The sequence below is a fragment of the Musa acuminata genome, chromosome BXJ2-8, assembly GCF_036884655.1.
Source record: "Musa acuminata AAA Group cultivar baxijiao chromosome BXJ2-8, Cavendish_Baxijiao_AAA, whole genome shotgun sequence".
Taxonomy (NCBI): Eukaryota; Viridiplantae; Streptophyta; class Magnoliopsida; order Zingiberales; family Musaceae; genus Musa; species Musa acuminata.
The window spans coordinates 47,536,994-47,552,488 of NC_088345.1; the positions used below are offsets into that span (position 1 = coordinate 47,536,994).

Sequence of the window (15,495 nt, forward strand, 5' to 3'; positions counted from 1 at the left end):
TCAAACTCAAACGTGAGATCTATTAAATATGAAACATCATTTCGGAGAATGATATGTTGTCCTGTTGTAAATATCATATTACTATATTATTTCTAAGCTTTGAAATGACAAATAACACAAAGGTAAAGGGAAAACCCAAATAACGAGAACAGGAAGATATGATATAGAAATCTAATTTTTTATATGACGTACAACAAACTAAAACAAAAATAATAAAGGGATACTTTATCCCCTAAATCGCTTGACAGAACTCATAGTTTAAAAGTTAAGATGAACTGATTTGATTCATCTTATGTTAATTTGGATTTAAATATAGTTTAATTGAATAATTATATTATTCTTTTTGTTGAATTATAAAAAATTGAGTTGAAATACAATCGAGATGAAATTAAGTCAAATTTGACCTATAAAAACTTATTTATAAAAAATAAAAAAAGCCAATTGAGTAACCATTAAATCATGTTTTTTTTTGCCTTCGATTACTTTGCCCTAGCGGACGGAGTTCGTCGCTTCTCCCACTCTTGCGTCTCGAGGTGGCACCTCGCTGCGGCGAAACTGGCGGTATGTCTTCTCCTCCTCTTCTCCTTCTCCACCTACCATAGCGGCTTACAGTGGCAGCTATCGTCCGTGACAGTCGTGATTGCTACTGACCTTGCCTACATCTCCTTCTCTGTCTCTTTTCTTTCGGGTTCTTGCTGTTCTACTTCTTGTTCATCCTCCTATTCTTCGTTACGGGGATGGATTTCTGAAAATTGGCTGGATACGGTGGATCCCGATCGGGATTGACCGATTTTTTGTAATGTAACCCAGAATTTGGCCCAAGTTGTGGTGTTTTGCGAGCCTTGGTTAGGGTTTTTCCATCCTTACCCAACTAGTGAGTCCAGAAGTGCAACGAAGATGTCTAAAACTGAACTAGAACAACTCTAGGTGCCTCTCGCTCTTTACTAGGTCGTATATTGCATCAACCGTTGCTTGTATGTTCAGATGTAGAATCTAGATTCAGAACACGTTTATAATGGACAAACGACTGATATATTTGTTTCAAGAGGAAGAGGAACTTCATAGTGAACTGAATATGCTTTTCTAATTACCAAGTTATGCAGATCAAGATCTTGTAGGTTGAAAGACGAAGCATTGTGATGAAATCTCTCTATGTTTTCCATTTCTGTGATTCCAGAATGGCAGATGATAAAGATGTGAAATTCTGCATATAGCTGATAGTTATTTTAGGGAGGAAAGCAAGATATTAAGTGAAGGTTGATACCATGAGTCACATACAGATTAGAGATGTAGTTAAAGGATAGAACTGCCAATTGGCCTAAAAATGATTATGCCTTTTTTCTCTGGTAAAATTCCATCTTAAATCCTTTACGGTGCTGTATACAACTTTGCATGTGATTCTGAATAACAGGTTCTATGCCTGAATAAAGGGTGAGGTTTGTGTTAGGCTACTGACAACTTTCGTAGAACTTTTTCTAATTTACCTCCGGGAAATTCCTGTCATTTAGTAGTCTAAAAAAAATCTCAAATTGGAAGCTGTAGTCAAAAGAGCTTGTTTGACTGTCATTAGCCCTTTCCAATTTACATTTGCAGTCTCTCTAATTTGTCAATTGAAGCAGCATAACAACATCTAGCCTTTTAGTACAATCATATGTTTTCATCTTTTTTCATTATTAACTTTCTTTCATAGTGGACACTTGAGAAGTAGGTTTCTGTACAAACTTCTTTTCAAGTGTAACTATTTGTCGGTTGATTGATTCAACCATTGATAAAAATAATCAACGTTGGTTTTATTTATCATTTATTTAACAATTTTAGTAATAAACGTAACCACTATATTGTTCTAATGATAGAAGAACCTCTTGTTAGCAATGCCCAAAAAAGTCTGTGCCAGCTTTCCTAAGATTCAAAGAGTCAATTTTCTCCTTTACCCACTATGAAGGTGCTGCCAAGTTCTGTAAATCAAATAGACCTAACTCCTAAGTGCATCCGTTATACTTCAAATTTTTTGACTGAATTTAAGATGGAGGATATATTGCTACTTTTTACCCAGTTGAGATCCCATCATTTCCATATGATGGCATTAGTTTCTTTGGTTAATGAAACAAAGGCATAGACCTCTTTTAATCTCTTTTTTAAAGGAAATGAGATCAAAACCAGTAGGGAGATTATAAACTTTGTAGTATTTTTAAGAATATAATGCTAGAACAAAGGTTATTGTGCTCATTATTGGGATCTCACTTCTTTAAGGAAGCTGATGCAATGCTCCTTTGACAGTTTCTTTGTCCTGTTAACAACACTTCCACCATTTCATTAACATTGTAGAGCTGCATGAATATTAGTTTCTATTGTGGAGTTATTGTTACTAATTAATTTCTTGAAGTGACTTAATTTTGGTTTCTTTTAATTTTTGTGAATGCAGGAACAGTTGCAAGGTTTATTTTAGTTTGGTAGCATACAGTAGGATGGACTTCTTTGCTGGTGAATGATCCTGTATATAAGAGTTCACAAAACAGGATTTGATATTTTCTGGTTAAAAGCATGAACAACAATCATCTTGGTCCTGATGTCCCTCTCAGGAAGTTGATACTATTGGCTTCCAGAAATGATTCAGAACTACAATTCATGTCTGAAGTATCTAGAAAAAGAAAAGATATGGATTCACTTCCTGATAATGAGATATGCAATATCGTGTTCCATCCAGGAAATCTGAGTCGGCACATAGAGCACCTGCCACCTACAGATTCAACATTGCCACTTCCTGGACTTGCACCTTCATTAGGGGCTTCTCAGTCCAGAACTCAAGGATTTCCTTATGAGAATGAGTTTATTTCTTCAAGACCTACCAATGCACAATCTCACTTTGGTGACCACCCAGTTTGTAGTATGACTAGTACATTAGGAAGCATATATATGAAAGGCGCAACTTTTATGGAATCTGCAAATAATAGTTCTGATTCCTTTGCACTCCAACAAAATGAACAATTTGTTATGGCAAATGTAACTGCTCCACAAGTTTCTGTTTCAACTGATGCAAGAAGTTCCACTGATGGTATTGGCAGGCAAGCAGAATTAAGTAATCTGCAGTCATACGTTGGGATGAATCTGGGCCATATTAATCAAAACATAAGTTGCACGGAGGCATATCTGACTGCTCAGGGATCATATACTGGCATGAACTTAGGATATGAGAACCGTGATTTTACAAGTAAACCACTTTCATGCTCTATGCCTTCTCCATGTTTACAATCTGTTGAACCATCCAAAATGAAGCTGTTTAATAAGTGTTCTGACTTGGATGGGGAAAGCCTTGTTAAGGATTTCAAAGAAAGTGAAATAACTAGAACAAACTGCTGTTGTCAGTATACAGATATTGCTGATGATAGTAGCACCACAAAAGACACTCCAAATTCTGCAGAATCATATTCAGTCAACAAGGGAAAAGAGGATCGTGGTTCTCACCAGAATCCTAGGACCTACATAACACAAAGTAATCATCTTAACCACCTAAATTTTAGCAATAAAGAGCAGACCCAGAAAGTCATGAATCACACATCTGTTCCTGTAGATTCTTCGAATCGTGAAAAAAAAAACATTTATAAGATGGTGATTAAAAACATATTTCTGTGGTTTATGAATAGTTTTGAAACAATAGTTCTAATGGTTCAGTTTTGAAACAATTATTTCTAATAGTTTCTGAAACAATAGTTTTGAAAGATACTGATGATTCAAAACGCAAGAATAAAAATTATTCCCTAGAGAGCCAAATTTCAGTAGTTGAGTTTTCTGATGATCTGCCTTCTCATAATTCAGATGAACAGATCAAGTCTGTTGCTGAAAAGAATTCTTCAGTTCATACTGAAAAGCTGTGGGATGGGTCACTTCAGCTAAACACTTCCACAACTGTGTCTACAGTTGCCTTCTTTAAGAGGTTCCTTAATTTACTTGAATCTTATCTTACTGTGGCATATGAATATATTTACATATACGTTCAACGATTTGATTCTCTTCCATGGATTGTCATGTCTATTCAACTCATTTGTTTATGCTAGCATAGTCTTTCTCTAGAGACCGAAGTTTTTCGTAGAGTTTGTACTGAGTTTAACAACTAGTTTTGGTTGATGTGGTAAATTTTGGAGTGATATACTCACTTGAAATGCAAAGAGTCATCAGAGAGGGTATGCACTAGTTGTTATGATGTTAGTTTATAGGCTCTTGCGACTAGTGTTTTTAAAAGCGCCAGGCGCTAAGGTCCTGAAATGTTTGAGACGCTAGGCACCCACTCGAGTAAAGCGAGACACACCGGAATATTAAATTTTAAATAATATATATTATGATTGATAAATATTATCATAAAAAGAAAATTGACATATCAAATTGAAATCATATAAACAATGACACATCTATGTAATGTTTTCATATCAATGTGATATATACGGCTAAACAGGTTTCTAGCCAATGTTAACGGTTCTAATCGGTGCTAAACAATTCTAAAGAGTGGATCAATATGGTGCTTAACAGTTCTAACCAATGCTAAACTGTTCTAAAGAGGGAACTGAGAAGAGGAGCATCCGGTGGTTGTGGAGGAAGATGGGGGAAGGAGAGGGCTGCGGATGAAGTTGTGGATGAATGTAGCGACGCACCGATGACGGACATATGGTTTCACTTCGGGTTTGTCTCACTAGGTCGGACGTGGGTTTTGTGTTGTGATACATTAGTTTGTTCAATTGAACTAACTTGTTCTTTCAATCAAGCCAAGCTTGAACCCAGACTCAACGTCACTTGGGTGCTCGCCCGAGTCGCCCAATGCCTAGGCTTAAGTGAGTGCCCAAGAAACACCATTGAAATGCCTCGCCTGGAGGTTTTGCAAATTGCTTGGACCTTGCCTCGCCCGAGTGCCTTTTGAAAACACTACATGTGACCCATATCACCACTCAGGACATTTCTTTGTCAGTTCGGAGTTGGCTGAGGGTTTTAGTTTCATCTTATGGAAGAGATGAAATATTTATGATTGGCATGGGTCCGCAAGAGTTGCATTTGAGCTGGTATGGACTATGAGCCATGCTGGCCCTATGTTAGTCTGAGTTCATTTTGGTACCATGTCAGTAAGGAATGTGCTGGATAGCATGAATTGCAATGGCCAAACACATGCATTCCATGGGTTGGCTATGGAGCAATTCTGCTAATCAAGATCGCTTTTGGGAGGATTTGTCAAAATACATTGATGGCTATCAGATGGCTACCTATGAAATTGGTCCTATAACACTAGGAAGAGAAGCCTAAGCTGGTGAGAGATCTGCATGGGAACCCAAAATACTAGTTGATGGCTTGAAGGATTTCATCATGTTGGTTACAATAAAATATAATGCAACAAAGGAAAAAATCATATAGAATTACCAGAATCCGGGAAGAGTGCAGTAGGAAATGACAATCTTATTTTGAGGAGACAAATTCATGTGAATGCTAATTATCCAAGCACCACAAGAAGAAAAAAGTTTATATGTAGTCATCTACAAAGGATGTCATACATACCATGTAATTCTAGTATACAAGTAGTCAATAGAAAGTCTGCTCAAAGTTCAACAAAAGATTAGTAAAAAAACCTTGTTGTGAATGATGAGGGGAGGTAAATTGGCTAATCTCTAGATTGCTGTAACCATGTAGCGGCAACCAATCTGATGTCTTGGATTGTACACAGCCTAAACAAATGAAAAAAATTGCCTATTATATTGCGCATGGAAGTTTGTTGCATTGATACCTTTAATAGGCAAAGAAAGGTTAACTAAGAAGGATATGAAGGTTTGCAGCCTCATATGTTCCATAACCACTAAACTTTCAAATATATGATAATGGTGTCTAATAAAGAAAAAAAAAAAAAAAACCTAAGTTATGCTTCTGACACCACATCAGGCCACAAAAACAGAACTAATGAATAACCAAGGAAGCAGCACAAGAATCTGCAGGTACATGAAGAGTAGCATTGTTAATGTTGACCTCACGATCATCTTAATATGCACAATGGTTGCTGGCAGTCTGCTGCCATAAAAGTGTTCCAGTTCTGCTAAAGGAAGAGGAACATTAAACTTTAGTGACCATTCATATCAGTAACTTGATGGTTAAGTAATAAAGTAGAAATAAGTTTCGATTCACCATATTAAATAAAGACCTCGAACCTCAGAGATAAGCACTCCCATCTAACAGGAGTAAAACTATAATTCATCACGTACACTATCTTTCATTCTGCAATCAGATGTATACTGAATTCAGGTCTTAAGGGAGTGAAGGCTTGTGTTAGAAGAGGTCATATTATAGGTACTTTATGATAAAACTTAACATGGAATTTGTTTTTTATGTTGGTTTACTATCTAGACCTCAAATATTTTATTGATTTACTAACTTGTCTCAGTAGAGTTTCTTTTATGCTCTTATTTGCACAAAGTTGATTGATGGAATCATGGAACTAAAAGATATCCGTGGAGGCTTGTAGCTCTTAAGTGATTAGATTCCCTTAAGCCATATGCATGTCCAAGAACAATTAAGAAAGGTGAATGTGGGTGTGGCTCTCAAAGTATCATATAGGTTTAATTATAATCATTGCTGAAGGCAATCTTAGTTATTAAAACAAGCACAATTCAGGAAAGCAAACCATTGAGTAACATGAATGCTATCAGTGAGATGAATTATGAAGGTTAATTGTTCTCAAATATTCAAATTGAATAACATAACTTCTTCCTCTGACTCTTTTTACTCTAGTTTGGAGAGTAGCCTTGCTTCATTTCAACTACGAATAAAACTAAGTTGCTTTGAAAACAAAGTCATTCAAACTTTGGTAAAGCCAGGACTCAAAGAATTCAGTTGTTTTACAGCATCATTGCCAATTTCAAAGATTAAATTATCATGTTTTGAAATCCCTGTTAAAATTTCTGTAGTACACTCTTCAATAATGAACTTAAGAAGGGAATGTGGCAGTTAACTGTGTAGGTTTACGACTTTGCGTATATGTTTCGCTACCAATGATTAATCCGAACCGACTTCAGAGACTTGGTTTTTCATGTATAAATCAGAGCCTACCAAAATTAGGAGAGTTTAAAGTAAAGGCACATCAAAACAAGAGTTAAATTAATAAGTGATTGTGGTCTTAGTAGTTTAAATATGCAGTGATTTTTAGATCATTGTGTATTATTTTTTATTTGTTTTACAAAATTTGCTCTTTGGTGGAGGTATATTTGGGACTGATAGAGTCTCTGACTATAGTTTCATAATTGCTGGTCGTGTTCAAATGTGTTTGGAGATTCAGTATCTTGTGGCCTATATTTTTGAAGGATTTAAACATATTTTATATAAGATTAAGGTTCAAGAACTCACCTTACAAATTAATTGGATTTGTATGTTAGACTTAAGATAACATAGGTTTGACTTCCAAATAATGAGTTCTGGTGAAGTCAGAGCATATTTGAAGGCATGGTTCCACCATTAGAATAATTTGAAATGACTAAAATTTGAAGTAATAAGATGCTATTGTCTACTTTTATCAAATTACTTATCATGGAATGAACTGAAAGATTCTGCATTATCTTCAGGCTCTCGACTTACCAACAGTTGGTAGGCCTAGGGAAATCTAGTATTCTACCAGCTTATTGAAATGATAGCTCTTTGTTCTTTAGGCAGTTCATCTAATCAGCACAACCTTATGATTCTAAATCTTTAATCAATTAACGTGCCAACTGACTAAGTTCAAAATTTTAGAAAACATTTTAATTTTTTAATAGCTCTGAGTATACAAACATATGGGTGATTGTGTTGCCTCATATTCAAATTCAATCAATCAAATCAGTTTTAGAAGATCTAGAAAGGTCCAATGAAGATTAAATTCAATGAAAAATGAAACATTTTTAAAATTTTTTTTATGGGAATTCTGATGAGTCATTTATATATTTAATCCAATTTGAATAACAAAATAAGGTTTATTTTTCAGGATATTTAGACATCTTTATTTGGAGCAGAATATTTAAAATAGTTTGGCTGAGTTATACAAACAATGTAGTTTTAGCTTTAAGGACTGGTTACTTAACTGCTCGTGTTATAAAGAACTAGTTGCTACCAGAGGCAAATTGTTTATAGATCATATTTTCAATAGAATTCAATGCTTTAAAACAATTTTTCTTCATTTTAAATTAGTTCCAGTTGCTTAAATCCACTCTGGAAATAGGATAGAATCTCTCCAAAGGTTCAAGAAACTGAAAAGTATAAGATCTGAAGACTAATTTGAGATCAATAGCCGTCAACCATCAAATTAAAAATTTCAAGTTTAATAACAAACTTAATGCACTCAAAAGTTAATCAAATTTGTTCTGGAGGTTGTGTAAACATCATAGTTTTATACACAACATTTAATTGGATTATTGTGCCTAAGTTTAGGTGCTCAGGAATTGGTTTGAATTAAGGATTGCTATATAATGGCATGGGAGCGTGCTAATACTTCTTTGGCATGGTACAATTTCATATCTTCAATCAACACACCCTTGTACCGGTCAGTACAAGCTAAAAGTTAGTCTACCATTTGTTGGCATCCATGACACAAATTGTCATGGTGCCTAATGACCATTTTAGATCATTACGTTTTGGCATGACACTCCTCTCAAGCAATATAGGAAGAAGTGGGTTTATTTATCAGCTGCTTTGGTCCAAGTTAATCTAGTTAGAAATTAGAACTTTACATTAGGTTCCACAAAATAACCAATATGATACTTTTAATTATGATACTTTTACAATTTATTTTGTTCCTTATGTTAGATCCCTTGTATTCTACACAGTCTGCTGGTTGGCCAGGGCAATTTGTTAACTTGCCACTTGGAAATTATTTAAAGGGCCATTGTAACACAGAATTGTGTTGGAATGATAAACTTGATATTTAGGCCCTCTCAATTATTAAAGGAATTAATTCAAAGATTCTCGTACATTTAATTTTTTAAATATGAAAGTTTACATATCTGCATCCCGGCATTCATACTTGAACGTTCCCAACCTTTAGTTAAAATTACTACTTAAGAAGTTGGCCAGAAACAAACTGATCAAAAAATTCTTTGAATCATCTGAGTTACTTGAGCATTGCTCCAAAGATCTGCCCAAGTTTTGCAAGTTTATCAAAAAAATCTGTCAATTTAAATTCTTCTTCAATTCTCTAGAGTCATTAAAATTCAACATCATGCAATTACCTTTGATTCCTTTCATAGGAACTGGAGATCTGATCAAATTGGTAAAAAAACAACCATTACATTATTTACCTGATTGATTACTTCTTGTCTTTTAAAGGTTGCTGGATATTATGGGTCAAGTAACTCTGTCAATATTTGGTGAACATGTGCAACTTAAATTTTGAACTTCACTTTTGCCATATTGAAGGGTTAACAAATATTTAAATCAAAGATGATTAAGAAATAAAAATTGATAGGTTTTGCAGATTGATATCAATTTTTCAAAAATAATTTCACTCACGCCCAACATTTATGATGAGCTGTTATTCTGCAGTTGTAACTGCACTAAAGTCAACTAGTCTCACTCTTTGTGAAAACCAAATGAGCTAACTTATGAGTAATGAAAATCTTATAGATCTTAATGCTTTATGCAGCCTTCAGGCTCCCTTAAAGGATCAGAAATACCACCATGAAAATCAATTTTTGCTTAACATTGAAACATGATATCAAGGGCCATGCCAATTAATTAGATAAGTCAGAAATCTGAGAACCATTTTATTTTTTTAAAAAAATCTATGAATATATACAAAGAGAAATTATCAACTTTAATGCCCCATGATAGTATATTTGCCTCAAAGAGACAGTTACAGGCATATTATAAACATCGAGAAGTATGTGCTCCTTTAAATGTATTGTTCATATGCATGTTCTAAAAAAAAAGGAGAAGAGCAACTCAGTGTGTTTTTCGAACTATAGTTATGTGGTATAAATCACCAATCATCTCCCTTCATTTAACCCCATAAAGGTACTGTCAAGAGTCAACAAATTCTATTGGAATCAAGTTGTTCTTGGTGCCTACTTCTCGATGGTCCATGCAGGTTACTTTTAAGCTTTTTGGGATATATGTTATCTTTCATCTAGTATATTACTTTTCTAAATCCATAAGAGTAAGCCATGTGAATCTTAAAGTCACCAATGCAAATAGTTTGAAGATGGAGTGGATCATTGTCATTGGCGGGCATTAAATTTTAACTTATTTCAGAGTTCTATGCAGCAACTAAAAGGAATTATGATCAGTGAATTGTAACCAAAATGTGTGTTCACACAGGATAGTGCAAGAGAGAGGCCTTTGTTATACCAGACAATTTTAGATGGAGAAAAAGATATCCACAAAACAGAACTTTTACATGGCGGCTGAAATCATTCCCTAATTGTCCCTAGAAGAATCTTAAGTTCCTTTTTGCTTTGAGTTTTTTTTCAAATTAATGACCTTTTACATATAATCCCTATTTTTCTCTCTTTGATTATAAAAATCTCTTTCCTTTGCTTTATTTGCAATTTGAAACATTGATTTCTCATGAAATCTAGAAAAAGACTTTGCAATTGCAATTGCAATCTGCTACTGTTAATCCGCTACCTTCAACGAGAAACTGTCAAAATTTTGTGAATAGTTATTTGCTTCTGTTATATCTTTTTAAAATTTATGACAGTTAATTATAATATTCTAATCATCTTCATTTCTTCCATCTCCTCTTCCTCCATTGTTTCCATTGCTGCCTCATGTGACTTGCTTCATTATCAGTATCACTTCAACTTCATTTCCATTGCTTTCCCACCTCACATGCATGCACCATCTTCAGCAATGCTGTCCGTCCTCCTCGACCTCAACAATTACCACCTGGCTACCTCCTCTGTAGCCACTAGTTGCTGGTTCTCCTATGCTATCTTGCATGATTGAACCTTTGTGGTTGATTAAAAAAAAAATTGTGCTGAAAGTTCTGTTCATTATTTGTCAAATATGCAATGCACAAAGCATCTGTAAGTCGTTATCTAGCAAATAAATAATATCAACCGAAAATGGTTATACAAGAACATGATAAGCTACTAATTTGATCAAAATTGACTATTTATCGGACCTAGGAACGCAAGTTGCATCAGTGTTACACCCAAAGAACCTTAAAGGCAAAATCCTTGCAATAGTTGTGATGATCATAATTGGTTGTAGATATTAGCTATTAGCTTCTCAGAAGTTTTATATGCTTCTTGGTACTAAACCATGCTATGTGCAATTTTTGTGATAGGTAAATACAAAATATGGTTGAGACCCAGAAGTCTAGTAACATGTATAGAAAGGTATATAAAAGTCGAATCAATTGAGTTGTTAATCACTGTTATCCTCATGTTTTGATCTTTAGTCACTCACAAGCTTTTCAGGGTACTCTTAAGCTCGAAAACTAAAACTCAGAAAATTATTCAAGAACTTCCTTTACACACCGAACTAATCAGTATGAAGAACTTTCAAAGAAGTTATATCTCCATATAAATTAAATGTGAAAAGAGTATGTCAAGGTGGTTTACTTTATAAGACTAATGCCTCTGCAAGTGCATGGCATGGAGGCTGTGCGGAGTGTACATGTGCTGCATAACAGCATATGCCATGCTGGCCAAGGACCACTGACCGTTATTGGATTGTAACAGTTGATCTTTGTTGTCCTCTTCATGCTCAGTATTGCACAAATTCAGTGAAAATCTCAGTGGAGCATTCAGTCCACTTTTTTCACCTTGAATATTTTGTGAAGAAAAGTGTTCCATGTACTTTTCCATGTTATTTCTTCTCACTGCTCCTTTTTTGTAGTGGTGAGAAGGCTCAAGATATAAGATGGTGCGACCTTTTGGAAGTTAAAGGAAAAGTGAGACTGCAGGCATTTGAAAAATTTATTCAGGAGCTTCCTCGCTCTCGAACACGTGCTTTAATGGTGGGATTTTTTTTGAATAATCAGTAAATGACAAGAGCTGGCTTGCAAAATGATCTGTAGAATCTACCTAATTTGCTAAATTTAGTGTGCCTGTGATAAATTTTGCGCAAGTTACTAATTTGGAAATAAGAAACATTTTGTTATAAGCTCCATAATGACTATATTCATGCATTGTATATACATGCATTTATGTAGGAGTTTCTTGGTTTTGTGAATAGTCTGATTTATAGATCATGTAGCTAATGCATGGGATTTAAAATGAGTATGCCTGGTAAAGAAATCTTTCATTTAAGTGATTGATCAAGAAAATCAAGTTCCTTAAACATAAAGTTCCTTAAACATACTATTGTATTTGTAAGTGTGTGTTGAAAATTTATAGATCAATTATCTAATTTGCATATTTCTAAGACCTATTTGCTATTTGATTCTCAAGGTTACGATATTACCACCATCAAGCCATGCTTGGAAAGAATAAGCCAGTGAAAACTTAAAAGTCTTGTCAGCGATGATGATTTTGTGTCTAATCAAGAATTTTTAAATTGCTCTAATTAATTATTCTATCTGGTGAATGCTGATATCAGTCTGCATTCTTCAATATGTCATGTGCTTCAGGTGATTTCCCTATGTTGGAAAGCTGGGTCATCCATATCTGGCCTGACAGGTATGAAGGAGGTAATGCCAAAAACCTTTGTCAGGAATTTAGTTTTTCACTAGCAATTTTGACCATATTAAAATGTTGGTACTGCAAAATTTTATCTGATTACAGGTTGCTAAAGTTTACCAAGAGAGTGAGAGGGTAGGGTTTGCACAGATCTGTCCTGGCATTGATCTTTATGTCTGCCCTCGAAGTGAGACCATAATAACAATACTTGCAAAATTTGGGTTCTTCAAGGGCATGGCAGCAGTTGAAGAAGATCAGAATTCTCTAATTGGTTGCGTTGTATGGCGTAGAGGCTGTCAGTCTTTGGATTCTGCTTCAAAAGCATCAGATAATAAAATAAATTCTTTAGTAGAGAAGGCACTTAGCTCATCTGAGGAGATTCTAGAAACAAATTCTCCAGTACTAAAAAAGCAGGATGAGCATAGTAAACAAACTCTCCTAGGCACAAGACAACATGATGGTATGCAGTGCCAACACTTACATGAAACTAGGTCCAATAATGCTGACAATGCAAGTCATATGAGAACTGAAATCAAGTCAAGAGAAAGTTCATCTGTTGATTGTAGTTCAAAATCAGTTAGTGTTCTGCATGTTGCCTCTTCACTACCTTATAACTCTCCTATTGCTCCAGTTCAAATTTCTCCTCCACAAAAGCAGGAATTGAGGTCGAAGGAATGCTTAAAGAATCCTCTATTGTGTGCTGTCGAAGGAAGACAAACTGTCCTTGGTTCAGAACCAGCAAGATCACTTCTCTTGCAATCATCTCATATGCTCCCAGAAAGTCATCGGAGGAACATTACATGCAGTGAAAGTTCAACTTATCCTAGTAGTTATCCTGATACTCTTATGCAGTCAGCTCCTTCAATGCCGTCTGGTTCTATTCCTGTTCGACTACAAACAACACAAAAACCTTTCTCAAGTTCTCAAGAGGACCCTACATCAAGTGTTTCAAAGGATGGAAATTATATAATGCACTTCAAAAAATCAGAAGCTCCTGCAACAAGTTCTGAACCAAGCCAAACCACTCTTCCTGGACCACCTCCTTTGCCACCAGAAGTTCTCAAGCGAATCATTCAAGCTAGAGCAGCTGCTGTGGCTAAGGTTAGTACATCTAAAAGTACACACTTAAGCTTTTTCCTTAACTCTCTTTTATTCTTGGATTGCTGCCTCGCATCCAGCCTCTCTTTTATTCATGGATTGTGTACATCTAAAAGTACACACTTGAGCTTCTCCTTAGCTCTCCTTAACTCTCTTTTGCAGGAAACTAATAAAGGTGTTGTCATGGTTGAAATCCCTGTTGGGCATGTTTCTGAACCAAAGAAATTTTCCATGGTTATTGGGCCAAGTCCTGTTCTTCCTGGACCACCTTTGTCGCTGCCACAATCTTTGAGTGTCTGTCCAAGCCCTGTCGATGTGGATGATTTACCAGAATTCGACTTCAGTTCAACGTCCAAATTTATAGAATCCCCAGGAAACAAATATCCTTGGTCCAGTTATCCTATCTCAGAAGTTCATCCATTCAATAAGCAACTCCCAAGTGATATGGGCCATAATTTAACAACTCATGGATCAACTACTATGCAGCCTATAGAAGCTAGTCAAAGACATCAGTTTTCATATTTTCCGGGAGAGGCAACAAACTACTATCAAGAGAATCCCAAACGAACAAAATTTCAGAAGCCCATTGTAGATAACAAGGTTGTAGTCAGGACTTCACTGTCATGTGATCAACCATCTTTAGATGCTGATCAGGGTTCAATTGACCCAAGATATAGTAGCAGTTCTCTAAGAAAGTATTGCTGGGATGATGATGATGATGATGATATGCCTGAGTGGTGTCCCCCAGATCTAGAACATGTTGACCGAACCCAAGCAACCACTGCTGTCAATCTGTCATCCCCTGTGCATAATTGGGACTTGGAATTTGCAAGGCGGCGTTCCTTCATCTCTCCGCTCTCAACATCTTCATGCCCCACAGGAATCCACAGTCTTCCTCGTGGTTACCTGCATGGAAGACAAGGTTCTTCTCCCCTCAACCACAATCCCACTGCACCAGTTCATACGAGATCAGCTGCTGGATTTGATCATTCCATTCAAAGGACACCTTTAGTGCAACATGTAACCAATTTGTCCGGCTATCAGACCAGCATGAGCAACAAGATACCTTCAGATATCGGCAATAGGTTTCGAAGGCCTTGACGATTGTCGACTTGGGTTCACATGGCTGAAAATCCACCTGTCAAGCTCTATTTTGCGTACATATTTAACTTGTAGAAATTAAGAGATATCTAAATTGTGCAGACATGTGAGGATGTGTTGTGCTGAAAGCCTTGTAGAGTTGGTAATGCTGTTAAAGTTGTTTTAGGATCCTTCTGAGCTTGGCTATAGTTATATATATCATTAGATGTTATCTCAAAGGCTCCTTTGAGATTGTTCCAAGCAGCAGCCTACATGTGCACATATGCATCTTTTATCTACGGTTGCCAAGAACATACCTTTTGCAATAATTTGCAAATGAAGTTCTCGCAAATAGAATCTCTGATGTGATTATCACTGCCATTTGTGTTTTTGTTTTGTTATAGCGAGAACATTGATGAAATTGAAGGGATTTGCTGATACAGACAGATTGGGAGGAGGAAAATGACTTCTCTCTTGAGTGCAATTCTAAATTTTTTTTTTTGGTTAGTGGCTTGAGAAATCTGTTTCCAAGTATTGCTAGTGTTGAAATGAATCAAGCTATTGGCATCCTGCATTTGATTTGTTCAGTCTAGTGCTAGGGTTCCTCTGCATCTCAAGTTATAGAACTGCTCACCTATTACTGCTGCCTCAAGGCACCCCCAAAGGAAGCTAACACACATGGATATATGGCAATCCTCTACTTGTC

General features: G+C 35.8%; 1 protein-coding gene across 1 annotated transcript; it reads left to right on the forward strand.

The window, feature by feature from the left end:
- Positions 1-451: 451 nt before the first annotated feature.
- LOC103996381 (uncharacterized) lies at positions 452-15,164 on the forward strand. Its single transcript, XM_009417304.3, has 7 exons — positions 452-561; positions 2,423-3,490; positions 3,814-3,931; positions 11,830-11,950; positions 12,563-12,622; positions 12,717-13,712; positions 13,872-15,164. Exons 2-7 carry the CDS (start codon positions 2,542-2,544, stop codon positions 14,808-14,810), a joined length of 3,183 nt encoding a protein of 1,060 aa, XP_009415579.2. The 5' UTR covers positions 452-561; positions 2,423-2,541; the 3' UTR covers positions 14,811-15,164.
- The last annotated feature ends 331 nt before the right edge of the window (positions 15,165-15,495 follow it).